The sequence below is a fragment of the Pogonomyrmex barbatus genome, unplaced genomic scaffold (assembly GCF_055798465.1).
Source record: "Pogonomyrmex barbatus isolate J1 unplaced genomic scaffold, ASM5579846v1 scaffold6, whole genome shotgun sequence".
In the NCBI taxonomy this organism is placed as follows: domain Eukaryota; kingdom Metazoa; phylum Arthropoda; class Insecta; order Hymenoptera; family Formicidae; genus Pogonomyrmex; species Pogonomyrmex barbatus.
Window position 1 is genome coordinate 5826967 of NW_028297160.1, and position 17094 is coordinate 5844060.

Genomic DNA, 17094 nt, shown 5'->3' on the forward strand with positions numbered 1-17094 from the left:
TGCACACGATTTATCGAGTCGCGATCGCGCGCACACGCGACACACTCCAGCACATGTCCCGGCGGTCCTTCCCTCTCATCGGCAGGCAGGCAGGTAGCGGACAGGCACGCATGCACGCATGCACGCAGCCACGCACGCACACCGTTTTCCACGAGAAAGAATGCTGCCCGAGTTCCGACTTCCACGCGCGAGTAGACGACACAGCGACCGAGTTCCCTCGAATGGAGGGAGAAGATCCCAAGCACGCGCACTGCCACGCTCGTCTCGCGCTGTTCCCAGATCGTGGAATTTCTCCGCGCATGCGCGGTCGCACGCGCGCTCGACCACGTGACTGCCTGCGCAGGCCGGTATGACGCTGAGGATTTCCCCGTTTGAACAATTATCTTTTATCACTATTTTTCCCATCGCCTTTTCTATAAATCTTGATATGAGTGCGTTTAGTTTAATAAATTTTCGGTAGATTTATTATTATTATTCTATCAATAAAAAATTTCATACCGTCTTTTTTTATGTTTCCTATTCTTTTCTCATCTCGACGTAAGTCCGGCAGTGTCTTTTCGGTAAAATATGCACGCTACTGAAGCGACCCGATACTGCACTACTGCGCATGTTCGAAAAAATCTGGGAACATTAGCTTATTCTTTAATCGTATAAATCTTTTATCATGATAAGAAGTATTCGTCACTTTCATCATGGGAGAGGAAATAGAAAATGTCGAGAAGGATGCTAGATTCATCACTGGATTCAAGAAAATAAAATAACACCTATCGAATATCTTTGAAAAAAAATTTTGTACGCATCTTAATTAGCACACGAGTGCATTTTAAGTTGCTTCTTGAACTGCCAAAGCAGTCAGATACTCAACGGTATAAAATGTTTCCGAATGCGAACGAACGCGCTGGGGTCGAGTGCATTGCAAGCAGGTTTGAACCTGATCGAGTTTTTATGGCACTTTGAAAAACGACCGCGATCCTCTCGAGCTTCATCGCGCATGAATAAGAGACAACTTTGCGTACTTTGCTTACTATTAGAAATGGAAATTTTATTCGAATAAAATTAAATTAAAAAAAAATTATCCTTTTATCTTTCTCAATAAAATCGTAGAATTCATTTATTACTAAAATAAATAGTGTGTTATTGCATAACAGTTTTCTAGAATATTTTCATCGCGCCGTAATTATCATGTGGCTCGCGCGACTAACTTCAATTAGTACACCCTGATTAAACTAACATGCTTCTAATTATCAACATAAAAAACAATATTGAGTTAAAATGAAATTCTACATGGGGCGCTCGAAGTTTGCGAAGTGAAATCTAAATATTGAAGATAACTCGTATTCGCGAACGCGTGTCGAAATTGATCTTATCTTTCTAGAAAACAGCCGAAGATAGGCGCGGAAGAGACGAAAGAGAGGAGAACCGCGGAGACGCGATCGACGGGGGGAGGTGATGAGGAGGGGAAGAAGGAAGGATGGAGGCCCACCCGGGCATCGCAACCTTGAGCGTGCGGTCGGGTAAAAAAATCGCAACGCCTCTGCGCAAAAATTAACGAGAGTGATTCAATATGGCGGCCTCGCCCGCCGTTGATGTCCTCTCCCCCCTCTACTGCGCGGGCTCGATTCCGCCGGGTATCGTTTCGGGCACGGTGTCATATCGTCCAGATGAGTGACTGGAGGGTGGAAAGACGAAGAGAGAAAAAATGGAAAGGAAAAAGTAAGAGAAAGAGAGAAAGAGAGAGAGAGAGAGAGAGAGAGAGAGAGAGAGAGAGAGAGGGGGAGAAACAGGTCATCTTCCGAGACCCTGCAATTCTCTTGTTGGATTCTCTGGTCGAATACCGCCAGCAAAAGTTTTTCACTGAAAACACCCTATGTTCCAGAGTTTTTCTTGGATGGACCCGGATCTAGAAGCTTTAATAGTAGTCTAAACAAACCCATCCGCCTTCATGAATCCCTCTCTTTTTATTTGCCGCGCTGCATGCGGCGTCTCGTCAAAGCCAATCAGGAGCAAACCGCGTGTGTGGAAATCACTTCAAATCGGTTGCAGCGAGGCATAGAATAACTGATTTTAAATCTTCTTTAATTTTCTTTAATATATTGTTGAGTATTGTTTTTTGATTGTCACGGTTTCTGTTTCTGTTTTATTTTTCTGAAGTTAAAAAAATTTCTAAATGATTATATAATTTTTTTAAACAATTTATAGAGAAACTTTCTGAAAGTTTTTTAAGATTGACTAAAATTATATAATAATCACAGTTCCTAAAATTATATAATAATGTAAATGTTTCGTTTGACTATCAAGAATTTTCAAAATTGTTGGAGACATAAGCAAGATAGAGAAATCATATTAGACTTTTCGTATTTCTTTTTCAACATGATAGGACAATATTTCAATTATATCTATGTAGGATACGGATTTTTCATAAAACAATTATCGCGTAGAGAAATATGAAAGATGTCGAGTTACTCTTTATGCCATGCATTATTTATTTATCGATTCATACATTTTTAAAAATTGATTCACATTTCCAAAAAACACCTGATTTCTATTATTACAGGAGTGACATAAAAACGATAGATCGGTACACAATCCTACGGGACTTTGAAGTCGAGGGAATACTGATTTGTTAGAACGGTTCTCCGGCATATGTAAAAATGCTCGCCCAGGATTGTACATCCACGGGAAACGGTGGAGGTAATTTGTAACATTATAGAATGGTACAATAACAGACTTCTACGATGCGTAACACAGGTTCCGCGGGTTGTAATGACGAGCTTCAAACCCTTTCGCAGGTCCGTACGACTGTATTCCGGGATTATACTTCGAAAGATCTACATTTCAAGAAAAAGAAACGTCGCCGGATACACAAGAGAGAGACCGTCGTGATGTCGTCTCGAAATTAACTTGGAGAAGAGGAAGGTTTCGCATCACACGTGTTTCCAGCCGTAGGACGAAACTCGCACTAGAACGTAGCGTAAAACTCGTGTTACGTGTCAAGAGTGTGTACCGAAATATGCACGAGTAGAATACGAGAAATTTATAGACATACGAAGCTGCAAGAGAGACACGTTCGCAAGCAGTTCGAAGAAAAATGTATTTAGTAGATATATACGTATATACGTATATATATATATATATATATATATATATATATATATAAAAAGAAAAGAAATGAAAAAGTAGAATGTATCACATCGCGCAAATAGCTAACTGCAGTTCCGTGAAGTCTAGGAACGAGAAAAACGTTAGAATCCGAGCAAAACTCGAATCTACTCTTATTTTTTTTTCCTTTTCCTGCTCAGATACTCCCACTATTCGGTGACTTAATGCAGTGACGACGTGATCGTTTTAAATATTAACTGGATAGAAAAAAATTCCTTCGTACTTTCCCTTATTGTATTATAAAGAATCATATAATGAAACAGAAACAAGTGAATTTTTTATCATTCTAATATTTCGGTTTGCTTATGGTGTCCCAAATTCAGCTTGCAAAAACAAATCAGTCAAATAGATTATGAAAAGCAATTGATATTCAAATTAATGAAACTTGAAGATGCGACCTTACAAGAATGGAACTGTATCATTGCAATTAATAAATAAATAATTAAACATTATATTTGAATAAGATTTGTGTGAATTTGGTGCTGTCGCCCTGTCATCAAAGCGTTAAGTCGAATTCTATTCGAAGGAATAGATGGAGTACGTTCACACTGTTAATTTAATAATGCGGCACATAAAAAATTAAAACGCATATCCGCGACGAGTGTCTCGACGATCGTTAAATCAACGATTAGATTATATACTGCTCAAAAATAATGAGGAGATCACTGCTTTAAATGAATAGTTCAAATATTAGCTTATTAAAAGAATTAAAAAGAATATCGTTGTTCATATAAATATACATATTTACTAAAAACTAAAGAATAATAAGATGATTAATCTTTCGTGAATCATTGAATTCTTATTGTGTATCATTGGTGAATTTGCATTGTTGGAAGCCTATATTGCGCAATAATATTCCTGAGATTTTTAAAAATGCTTATTTCATCAATATATGTAATGAGTTTATATATCTATTAACAAAGTTAGCGCACTTTGCCAAGTCATATTTCAAAGGTAAATATATCTACATAAAAAAAATATGATAAAAACATAAATTGCATTTTTCAGTTAATCTTAATTATCATTGACAAAAATTACCTAAACTAGATTTAAAAAAAAAAAAGATTCACAGTGTAAGAAGTAATATCTCTTGTAATAATCTCTGGATATCGCGAAGACTATTTGACCTATTTCCAAATTTTTAAAAATTAAACTTTGTTCTCAAGCAAATCCACGATGTTCTCGATTCAAGAAATGATTGACGTTTTTCATTCGGTCTTTTCTCACAACGATTGACTTAGTTATTAAAATAAATTTTCAAAATCTTTTGAACGATGTTACCGCTCTTTGAAAAAGTGATCCTCTAATTATTTTTGCAGCGTATTAACATATTTCATACAGCTAGGTATGATTCGACGCGCGTCGAGGGCACCGGGAAGCGGCTCTACCTAACATCGATAGTGCTTAGAAAATAACGCACGATTACAACGAGCTTCGTGTTTAATACCAGCACGCCGTTGTTACTCGCCGGCACGGCCTCGAACAGATACAACAACCAGCACGAAAAAGGACAACAAAGAATCAACCGACCTCCCGCGATCCCTCATCATCGAATTAAGCCGCGCGATAATTAATCTACGATCGCGAAGCCTCTCTCGTCGGCGCGCTCATGCACACAGTATAATACGCATAGAATAGACGAACACGCAACGTACATACATATACATCTTATAATTCGTTAATCTCGACATCGCTAAGTGAGACAATTATTCGGTAGTGTATGACGCGGTTACATCGGCAGAGAAAAATATATAGCGCGGTTGGTTCATTCGGATCGGTCATCACAAGCAACAACGAGTGAGACTTCAGAACTAGTTCGATGCTGAATGCCGTTTCGATCTCGCATCGAAAACATGCAAATAAGGAAACGGGTCCCGCGTATTCAAGTGCTCTCTAAACCTGTTTCCTTAATATACAACGAAATTATCCGAACGATATCTGTACTCGAAGTGAATTAAGGACAACCGTCTTGAGGTTCGCAGGCTGCTCGAAGGAAAGTGTATCGACAGTGAGACGATTGTCCCGTTCACAGAAAGAAACTTGGAAGCGACTTTTCTCTCAGCCCTACATTGAGGACTGCGATTCGTGGTGGAGTTTCGATCGGAATTTCGACAAGCGCGGAAGATTCATCGCGCAGCGAAACTCCACGATTACATTGGACGCACAATGTCTGGTTAGGGAAAAGCCGAATGCCAAAAAACGCTCCAAGAACTTCAAAACTGTTCGCTAATACATTCTTCCTTCCTCCAGATATCCCGTATTACATCTGCACATGCAACGCGTAACACGTATACGAAAACGTGCGGCGTAACACGCACGTTTTGGTAGCACGTCGATTAATTAGCACCGATCGCGGTATTTTTCGGCGTTGTTGATCAACGACGCCGTGTGTAAACGAATAACACACGTCGAAACGCATCGACGAAGCGCCGCTTTTGCAGACAGGAAAATGTGAAAGCGACGCTAAATCGCGGCGAGCACGCCGTCACCGTCACGGAGAGCGAGCGCGTGACTTTCGCGCAATTCCACATCACAATGTGTACAATCGGCATTAGCTGCCGACAACGCTAGTACTTAACGAAACTAAATGCTACGGAGTCGACGAGAAGTAATTACAGAGATATATATATATATATATATATATATATATATATATATATATATATATATATCTTGGTCCGTTTGGCCGCGTCGCCATGATTTCGCGTCGTTTCAACTTCGTTCCATTCAAGGGGAACAACATTCGGAAAGCAACTCGGGATCGCTCTTCCTTGTTACGCTTAACAGGAGTCCTTGTTCAACCGTTTAGTACCGCGGTGCCACTTTTTGAAAATTGAGCCCGGAATGAATTCGCTTGAGACGATTCTGACATGACGGACTTCCAAAAGTATCGACGAAAAGTATCTTTTATACATATAACTGTATAATTATTCATCGGTTGAACTCGGCCCGAGAGTCTACGGTAGCATCACCTGGGTACTAAAGGGTTTTTTCCTATCCTTTGGACAGATCGTACGTTCCCTGCGCTGAGAAACTAGAACTGACTTTCCCGTGCTAAACGGAATTCTCATTTGAACGGCGACAAATCAAATTTTTTTTTTTTTTTTACCGACAGTATTATTACGATAACATCAATATATACTGCACAATGTGTCTCCGAATGTCTCTTTTTATTTTAAAACGCTTTTTGCATTTGGAATATGTACGCTTAGGAATCGCATTAGCGTCAGAAATTGATTTTCGCACGCCGCTTAGTAATCAGTTAATACCGCAGGCGAGTGTTCGAGAATCCTCTTTGATGACGGCGCGTCTAACGAAGATTGTCGTCGTACAAATTCTTTTACATCATCGCTGGATTCGATACTCTTTCAGACAAATAATACGCGAGAGACCATCCTCCCTCGTCGCGCGCGTGCTTCGACCTCTTGCGGATCAAACGCGATGCAGGTTGCAGTGGTGCAATGCTCCGAATCCTTCACCTTCATTACACGCTACGCTTTCTTTTGCAATTTAACTCTCTATTTCCCTGCGCCATCCTGATCTCGTGATCAATCTCTTTCACGTTTCTTTAATAATCCGAACTTCGAGGTCACAATATGGAAATCCGTTTCCAAGCTTCGTACCTGTATAAATTACTTATTTAACTTAGCGTGCCTTTTTTTCTTCCCGAATCATCAGAGAGGCGACTTTGGACAATAGAGAGTTAACAGTCCCGTGCATGTCACTGCATTCGGGATGGATGTGCATTCGAATGAAACCATCTGCCACCCGGCATGCTCGATGGCATTACTCGCGCACGCTAGAACTAGGAAATCGTAAGATCTGTTCGTAATCACGAACGAATTACAGTGATGAAACATACATACATACATGGTACCCCTGTAAAGGGGGTGCCTTTGTGAAAGATTTTTGAAAATCTTCAGATTTGATTGCGCGACGGTGCGAACTTCTGTTCTCGCTTATACAGCTTGCTTATATATATATCTAACGCCGTTTGTATACTCTTACGTACGATATCGATAGAGGAATGCGCGTGTCTGGCGATATCGCTCTTTTGTCCGCGCGTTCCGATGGACGAGGATCATTCGTCACGAATTCAGAACGAACGCTGATGCGATGATCACGTCATGACGTCATGACGACAACTCAATCGGGAATGCACGAGTCGTATATGCTTCGGAAATAACGCAAGTATCGAATATTCAGTTCGGACATCGACCGAAGACGATCTGTAGACACTCACTAGACATTTGTTACACAAATCCGTTTGTGCTTCTTAGAATTAAAAGGATCCTCGTTTACAACGTAAATTAATGTGGTCCATTGACTTTTCTTTTCCTACGATCATCAATACCAGACACGCGCGACTCGCATAAAGATCGCGAGAAGTCATCTGCTTCCGATCGATACTACTTTCTCGGCCTCTCCCAAATCGATTCGCTCGACAATCGCACTGCCTATTTTGTTTCTCTCTTCCCCTCGCGACACGCTAACATCACGGCTCATTCCCGTCGACTGGAATGAATTACTCGTTAATTAAATTATGACAACGTTACTCGTGCCATGTCCAAAAGTATTGGAAAGCGCCGAAAACAAACGAATCAACGAACGAACGAGCGAGTGAACGAACAAATTCACTTCGAACTCCGAGTGCTCTTCTTGTTCGTGCACGGGCGTGTATATTCGTATGCCGGCCCTCTCTTCGTTCTATCACTTAAATCGTGTAAAGTATTTTTTTTTCTTTTAGGAACTTATAATACTACACTCGTGACCGCCGACCGACCCGACGGCGACTGTTTCGTTTCGCGCGGATTTCAACGAAATGCGTCTACGTGTCGCATGTCCGTGTCAAAATCAAACTATATACATACATTTACATACCCCGGTAGCTGTACCCCGATAATCTTGTGCGATCTTGCTTTCAGTCGGCGATAACTTAACGTTCTTTTTTTTCTTCTATTATTTATAATTTACCTAAATGCGCGCGCTTCGCCCTCAGCGGCGGAGGAGGAACGCTAACCGCTGCAGCGTAAAGATTCTCTACCTTGTGTGTAAGGGGGGGATGAATCGAGAGGACGAACGTGTTTGTTCATTGAGAAGTCGGTGGAGCGATATCGCGCGGTATCCCCCGGTCCTCGCTTTTCATCGTGGAATGTCGTAGACAGAGCAACAAGAAGACTCTCCGCCGTGGTACTCTTCGACGCGCTCGTTAAAATAACGAGACAAATCAAGCGGGAATATTATACTAACGCTGTATACCAGACTTCCGGTAAGTCGCCCGCACGTACCGTGGCTCTTCCGCGGAACGCGCACGCCTGATCGCTCCAGCTGGCCGAGAAGAAAAAATGAAAAGTAAACGTGCGTTGTGTAAACTCATGTAAAGCGCACGATCGAGCTAGTCGGGTCGTCGTCGTCGTCGTTTGCTAGTTAGACCGGGCTATCTTGTCGCAAGACAGTCTCTCTCTCTCTCTCTCTCTCTCTCTCTCTTTCTCTTTCACTTTCACTCTCTTTCACTCTCTCGCTCTCTTTTGACCTACTGCTGTTGCTACTAATCGATCATACGCACGACGAACTCTTCCTCGAAGCGTCGGGGTCACCTGCCCCCCCCCCCTTTTTTTTAAGTCTCGAAAAGATCGCTGATCTTGCCTGGTCGCGCAAGTTTCATCAACGCCCGTGCGTGGATTTCCGATCGTCCACAGCTCTCTTTTTCCTTTTTTCCTCTTCTCTCCCGATTTTTTCCTTTCTCTTTACCGACACTCGCTGATCTTCATCATCCATCCTCGAACACGCTTGTAAGATTTTTCTACTTTATCACAGATGTTTTATTTCTCGATTTTATAACGCCCTGCCTATGCCTACAGCTCACTCGGTGAATATTCGACCAGGGATTCTCGTGTCATGTTTCCCTGTTGTTGTTTACGTTTACTATGCACGATTATATTTTTCGACATACATTTCTCCCGTGTTGATCTCACTTTTTCCGTCTCGTATAGCCAACACGTGTTACAATCACAGCTCTGGTCTCGCCATTTATGCACAAGAAGACACGATCACACGCTAAGGCCTGCCTTAGTACAAAAATATACATTCGCTTCTTAAAAAATAGATCTTAGCATTCTGTACTGGCTAGCGTTTCGTTTGATATTTTACAATATTTTGATTCTTGGCAGGCTGCTTTAAGGGTTTAGTTTATAATAAATCGGCTTCTAAACGAGAACCGCCGTCGAGTGAGCTCCCTCAGGGCTTATTCCGATCTAAACGCTAGCTTGTGCACCATCCCCTTTGTTTGTATTTTTTTTTTTTTTTATTTCGCTTTCGCGACGCGCATATTCATAAATATTACATTATTCGCGTTCGCTCGATCGCGTAACGTCGAAGCGATTTACACCAGGCCGAGGTGGAAAGCAATGTGGAAGGAGAGCCGCGACCAAAGCGCGGCGGAGAACACCGTGAAACATTGACGAAAGACGGTTACCGCGGTTCAACTCGGAACAACGCGACAATTTTTCTTTTTTCTTTTTCTTCGACCGGATGTGCTTTCCGTCCTGCCCTTTCTTATGAATATGGTGTCGGCAACGCGCGGCGGCGGCGGCGTGCAGTCCGCTCGACTTTTGTTGTGTTACACCTCTTTCGGCAGGTTCAGTCTTATGCTTGTATGGTTTTGTCGTTATCACGTCTTATAGCGACACGTGGTTACATTAGTTTGCGTTGTGCCCGCGTCGAGCGGCTGCACGACCGCCTTTCTACACACGATATTACTTTATTACAGAGGACACTCGCAGAGATGGTACTATCATATCACTTGATTTGTGTTTTGCTACGATTCGCGGATATCCCGTTATTACATTCAAACGCGTTATCATCTCGCTCCTCGCGCTCTCGATTAATTTCTCTCTTCGCTCTTTCCTCTATTCGCACGCTATTAAACTCTCGCTCTCGCACAATTTTGCCGCATGGCTCTTGCTCTCACATTTATACTTTTACGCTCTTTCTCTCTACCTTTCTTTAAACTCTCTCTCTTTCTTTCGCTCACTTAACACACTCACACGCTGGGCACCGCGTCCCCGAATAGTTTTTTTCTTTCTTTTCTTCTTTTTCTTCTTCATGCGGAATTTCCGATCGTTTGAAAGAAAAACGAGAAGAAACGTAAAAATTACTTCGTAAAGTCTTCGTCCCGTCCGCGCGGGATATTGGCGGTATGCGGACGAGCGTTATTTAAATTACGTCCGCGTTCGTTACGGTAATAGTTACGACTCTCGGAAACCCCTACTCGGTTTCCCTCGCGTTTCGCGTTAGACTTCTCCCCTTTCTCTTATATGATGTAAAAATATACACGCGCGGAATACGAAATGAAAGGGCACGAGCGTGATATACCTTAAGTTCCTTGACGCGGTCCTGGCGAACGTGCGTACGTGTGCACATGCGTCCCGCGACTTCCGCGAGGACGGCGACAATTATAAGGTGTTTTAATCTGGTTTATCTCTCTATGGTGGATGTCGCGTGACAGATTTCTCAAGTGAATTTACCCTTACCCGCGACTCAGGTACATATTAAGGCCCGTTCATCTTGTATAACAGCTGGTCGTACGTCGAAAAGAAACGCTTCGCTTTTTATTCCCTCCCCCCCCCCCCCGCCTCCCCTCCTCCTCGCATTCCTCGCGTTTCGTCTCCTTCATCCATCCTTTTTTTCTTGTTCCTCATTTCTCCTCTTCCTTTACTTTCCACTCTTTTTCGTGTATTTTTCCCGCACGCAACTCCGCGTTGCTCGCGCGTGTATCCAGTGTGTCTCGAACGCATGGAGATGTATGTACAGAAAGCACATATAAAAACCAATATTAATACATGTGTGACTACAAGTTACGATACAGGATAAATGTAATGTAATTATACAAGGGCTCGAAAAAAAGTATATAACTTCTCAGAATAGTAAACTGTGTGTATATATACGGCTGCATTTTGGTATTTTATCTTTGTTATACGGATAGCACACACACTCTCTCTCTCTCTCTCTCTCTCTCTCTCTCTTTCTCTCTCTTTCTTTCTCTCCCTCCCTTTCTCTCTTTTAAACACTCAGAATCGTCATTGCTAATCGCACGACAGAAATAGATGCGCGCTGCGTCCGGATGTTGACGTGTTTAAAGTTCGACAGATAATACAGTTATACATACATATACATACATATACGATTAGCGGTTAATAATCCGATTTTACAGATACATCTATATTCGTGTGTGTTCGTCATCAGCGGTCGCTAAGAGCACGGTGAGCATAGACAGTTATACATACATTTACTCATCGTTCAATCACTATTCGTTATTACCACCTGTCGAAAGTTATACATGGACAGGTATGGATATATACTGAGCGATTTTCTTTTCGTTTCTTTGCTCGCGCTTTACATACTTCATCGAGTCAACTATGCTCTTTCTTTCTCTCTTTATTTTCTCTCTGGTGCGCGTATGTTAACTTTTGTACAAAAGCGTCCGATTGGTCTTGGTATTAAAAATAACCTCGGATCGCTATATCGACTTCGTGCTCTTTTTCTCTTTCTTATGAGCACGAACACTATTTATGCCCTCGCGCCGCTCGTTCGACGAACTTTTCGCGAAGTTTTACTAGATATTTACTCTCGCACGTCATGCTCTTGGCGCTCGCTATCACCTAACTTCCCAGAGAATTGGAAAAATATGTTGTTAAACGCATTTCTACTTACATACGTTTGGAATTTTGTTATTCTTTCCATTGGAAGATCACGAGATCTGAACCTCTTTCTCTCTCTCTCTCTCTCCTATGTGTTACACACTTTCTTTTTTTTCCGCTGGATAAGTCGTTCATAAACTTTGCTTCAGCTCCGCCATGCTTTGCATTATAAATCTCTCGCAAGATTCACGACACAGGCTTCTTTCATTGCAATCTTGTTCTCAGCCACGTCATTTTAATGTGCCACTCTCTTTGACCAGAATAATATCATAATTATATAAAATGTACTCTGGCTTCTTCTGGTATTATCGGCTTTATAGGCGAGAGAGGCGATATATATATATATAGATAATATATATATATATATATATATATATACACAATATCGCTTTTAATGCATTAATATATGTTCACGTGATCACTCCTAGCGTCACTTTGCCAACATCAAAGCGTGACTCAGGGTTTTCCGTAAGAAGAAAACTATAGTGTATATAAATCACCGAGGAGATCGTCTCTTAATTGAAGAGATCGTCTCATTGTTTGCAAATGTGTCGTAATTTGCATCAGATAGATATCATCAAGTCGAAAATAGATCTAGTTTGACTACAATTTATCACATTCATATAACCGATAGAAGTATTGTAAAGGAGGAGAAAATTATGTGTGCGTTTATCTTGCTATATCTCTTACGCGTTGCACCCAAAATTCCGAAAACGATAATGTTGATAACAAGATTTCGAACTTATAGTGCGTATTTGTCATTCGATGTTTTACTCCTCATCATAAAAAAAAATCTCTTAGAAGAATAGAAAGTGTGATTTGATAACATTACTTCTGAAAATGTTGATGGCCCAAAAATGGATTTTTCAATAACCATGTCGTATAAGAGATTTTCCTTGATTTTCTGTTGAGAATTATTGATCGTTGAGAACCAGCGGCATAATCACTTCTCTACTGTCGCCTTTAAAAGGATCCAATATTACCATTGGTAAATCTGAATCATTCAACAGCATCCAATGTGGACCCATTATATCTCGAATTTCCTAAATATTAATTAAATGGAATTTAATGTTTCAAGAGCCTTCCTTTCGGTTTTTTACCGAATATATTTTTTACCGATAATTATTTTCATAGTCGTAAATAGTTTAAACGTTTCTTATATCCGAAAACATAAAAAATATTTATCAAAATACTCATATACTCACACGTCTGATGTTTTCAGCCTCAAACCATGATTCAATTTCAGATGTTATATCACTTTTTGCGAATACCAATAATTTCAGAGTGCTGCCTCTGAGACGCGCGATGGCCAGCAGATTCTCTTGGTAATACTTATGGCCCAAGAAAACCATCTTCATAAGTTTCGAACACTTCCATGCCACCAACACCAATGAGTCTGGACTACAATAAAATTGCACATAGATTATACTCTCACCAGAGAAAACTGTATTAAATTAAAATGCATAGAATGTTCTTACCCGTTTGGATCATTTGGATCATACGTAGATGGTATAGGCTGCTTGCGATCTATCGAATCTATCCATGTCAATGATGTCAACGTGTGCGCATACCACATTGATAACCGATGTAATGCTCTGATATTAACGTTTTCACAGAATAAAACTTGTAAATGTGTCAGTGGCATAGCAGGACAAAATATGTCAGTATCCAAAACCTTAACGCCAGCATACGAATGTATAAGATTCAGCCTCAACTCACAGTGTGGGCTGTAAATAAATAATTTGCATATATATGCCTTTTTCTGTACTGAAATGTTTCTGCAAGGATCAAAATAATTTCAAATGTAAACTAATTCAATATTCAAGTGGTTACTCACTTTTTTTGAACAAACATTTGCCAGGCTCCATTCGTTGTACCCGGATAATCCTCCTTCCAGCCGTGAATGTGAATCACAAGTCTTTGCATGCATCCGTTATCTAATGCTACCAACAAAGTATCGCTGACATACTCATAATCCAGGGTTAAGATAGACAATCTGATAAATGAATTAAAAATAGTATTATCAAGCTCGAAGAAGTCATAACAGTCAGGATCGTCTTTGATAGATGCCAGACTGAGATGCGTTAAATGTTTGGAGTGATGAAGACGGAGAGGTTCCAAAATTGCAGATATATGCACTATCAATTCTTCCCTGAATCCCAGAGTTAAAGTCTCCAGACAATTTGAAGTCTCGATTATATTTATTACACACTCTACTAACGCCGTGGAACTTTTATAGGTACTGAAAGATAAAACAATTTCACTTTATTGAAAACGTAACATTGTGGTATTATATAAGATCATTCAATTCATCAATACCTGACATCTTCGTTGTCAAAGGGAGAGTCATAAAAGTTACTATTGAATTCCAAGAACAATTTTCTCAATTGTTTATTGTGACCTAACTTTTTTAGGAGCCTGTACGTTTCACCTACGCAATTGATATATCTAGGTATATCCCAACGAATCGTAGCCTCATGTACACTCAAAGCAAAACGATTTGCCAAGAATCTATAACAAAGAAATATTATATATATCATATAATTCTTGACAAGTCTGTAAATACATGAACAAAATAAGCTTGGATTTACCGAGTCCACAAAATGCTGTCTTCATCTCTGAACACAAAAGTGATTTTTCTCCAGAACCTCGGATGGAACAAGGTATATCTCCAATTTTTGCACACCTATGAAAATGAAATAACAAATCCACTGAACAGATCTCGAATTAATTAATATAAATGTTAATAAATCTACAGGTTAAATTGATATAAATAAAGTTATACATAAAGCTAACATATAAAACTGTTCAACAATGATTTCTGCAATATTTGAGATATAAAATATAGTTTACACAAAAACTACATTTATTATCAGGTGTATCAAATTAACACGGTTTTTCATATCACTAAAGATCCAATCTCTATCACATGTTGACATGATAACGAAGTCTATCATCGTAAACGACCGTTGGCATTTCAGCACCGACATATCCACTATTCCGTTGCTCGATACAATGCAGAAAAGATTCTACACAGAATAGTGTAATCACATATATGTACGTACGTGCGTACATGCGATAACATTTGTTATCATAAATCAAAAACTTTTGGCCACGAAAATAACGGTTGTGCGGGACGACGCGTATGGGATAGGCAGATATAGTAACGTATTCCCTCACATTAGTATACATTCCATTGCGTGCAAAAAATATTCCTGCGATTGACGCGACAGCTTTATCGGCCACACAATGTCAGGTCAGTTTACAGCGCAAACGATCGCGAAGAAGGAAAAGAAAACAAGGGGCAAGGCTCTCCCTCTTCTACTCTCTCTCTCTCTCTTTCTCTCTCTCTCTCTCTCTCTCTCTCTCTCGCTCTATCTACCTGAGAGGCTATTATTCTGCTCTCGTGCGACAAATGCGAGAATATCTCCTGCAAGATAACACTCGGCAGATTGTCCCAGGACGGGCCGTAGTCCTCTTGCGCCATTTCTGACGTACGGCTCGCAGGCATGCAGGACGAACAGCTGTTCGCCGCGGTCAGCATCGACAGCTGTCCCTCGCACTTCCTCGACGTCAGCTCCTCCGTCGCGTCCGCGTCCCCGTGTCCCGATGCCGTCGTCGCGACGGCGCCGCCGGTCGTCGCCGATCTCAACTTCTCCAGTCGTACGTCGGAGGACGTGTCGTCGCAGGCGCGCATCACGTTCAGCCAGCCGATCGGCCAGAATCGCGAGCCGTCCGCTACGCCGTTCGACCTCGCGTTCGCCTCGCCGATCGTGTTCACAGCCGAGACGGGCATTGTGTGGTCAGTGTATGTACATATATATATTTTATATATATATATATATATATATTATATATATAATATATATTGCGCGAGCCGATGTGTGCACGCACCGAACTCGCGATCGCGACTTCCCAATTCCCACGGATGCGAACGACGAACTCACTCTCGCTCGTTCGCCCGCCCGCTCTCGCGATCCAACTGTCTCACCGAACTGTCGCCTCGCCGTTTTCCGTCCGCCTCTCGCGTCTGTCTGTACTCCGCACGCATGGATGTATACACGCGGCAGGGACGACACGCATCGCGATCGATCCACGGGAGTCTCCCCGTCCGCGAAAATCGCGGTCGCAGAAAAACTGCCTGACAGCAGCGAGAATTCCGGAAAATTTTCTCATTGTTGATTTATATTTTATCGACCGATTAAACGGATCTGTTGGCTCAAGAATAACTTGAAAGTTCGTAATCACATTATATTAAATGGAATCACGTCAATATCGGCAGGGTTGACAGAGAAAAGTAAAAAAAGAAATTGTATATAAAAAAAAATTCAAAACGAAAAAAGGAACTGCAGTAATCCCAAAACAGCATAGCTAGTTGCCGATTAATTTAATCGGAATCTAGTCCAATTTGTCCTTGTTATCGTATTATAATTTTCATTCTAGCTCGATTCTCGCCCGTTAGCTGGGGTCGCGATAAATTTAAATCCCGCACTGCCGCGTGATTATGTACACACAGCGTACCGCACGTCAAATCCCCTCGCTCTCATTGGTCGGCCGTTTCACGCATGTCAACTCGGCGATGTTATTCCGCAAATACAAACGCGTATTCTTGGAACGGAGAGCACGTTCTCGCCGTCTGTTCATGCGCGAGTTCTATTTAAATACGTTTTAGATGAGCTACATCTCCCGATAGACAACGTAGACGACTTCGATCAAATTCCAATTAACTTAATCAACGATTAACTTGTCAAATGTATCATGTTTGCACCATTTTGTTAGAATAAATAGAACTGTTTATTTTTTACTCTATTTTTGTTACATGTATAGAAGAAAGAATTAAATTAGGAACTAATTGGATTACTTTTGTCTCTAGCACTTCCGTCGAATAAGCTAATCGTAATTAACTTAATCACAATTTGACTTACGAACAAAGAATACGGAACCAAAATTTATTTAGTCCAATACGTTATTTTCGATAAGGAATAAACTATTTGCAAAATTAGGACAGACATTTCTTCTTTACAAAAAAATATTTATATAAGAAAATATCAAATGTGTGCACCGCAATAATTGATTAAATGATTACATCTAAGAAAATTTTATATATATTGTCTGATACAAATCTTGAGAACAAATAATATATTTATATTTATCTCGGATAATACATATAAAATTTTCTTAGATTGTAATTATTTAATCAATTATGTGTTTTTATTTGTTTTGAAAACTAGGAACA

The 17094-nt window shown here is 40.7% G+C and overlaps 1 protein-coding gene and 1 long non-coding RNA gene across 5 annotated transcripts; one reads left to right on the forward strand and one right to left on the reverse strand.

Moving 5' to 3' along the window:
- The first annotated feature begins 387 nt into the window (after positions 1 to 387).
- LOC148935122 (uncharacterized) lies at positions 388 to 3142 on the forward strand. Of its 4 annotated transcripts, XR_016140659.1 has the most exons (3): positions 388 to 1713; positions 1877 to 2095; positions 2555 to 3142. It is a non-coding gene; the product is annotated as an uncharacterized LOC148935122 (long non-coding RNA). The 4 variants fall into 4 exon arrangements; XR_016140656.1 differs by lacking the exon at positions 1877 to 2095; XR_016140657.1 differs by lacking the exon at positions 388 to 1713 and having other exon boundaries at positions 1721 to 2095.
- On the reverse strand, positions 2460 to 15939 carry LOC105424193 (F-box only protein 33). Its single transcript, XM_089082507.1, has 7 exons — positions 15241 to 15939; positions 14450 to 14544; positions 14178 to 14369; positions 13696 to 14100; positions 13337 to 13585; positions 13064 to 13259; positions 2460 to 12901 (listed from the first exon to the last, which is right to left on the reverse strand). The coding sequence occupies exons 1-7, from the start codon at positions 15652 to 15654 to the stop codon at positions 12773 to 12775; spliced, it is 1680 nt and encodes a 559-aa protein (XP_088938633.1). The 5' UTR covers positions 15655 to 15939; the 3' UTR covers positions 2460 to 12772.
- Positions 15940 to 17094: the final 1155 nt, after the last annotated feature.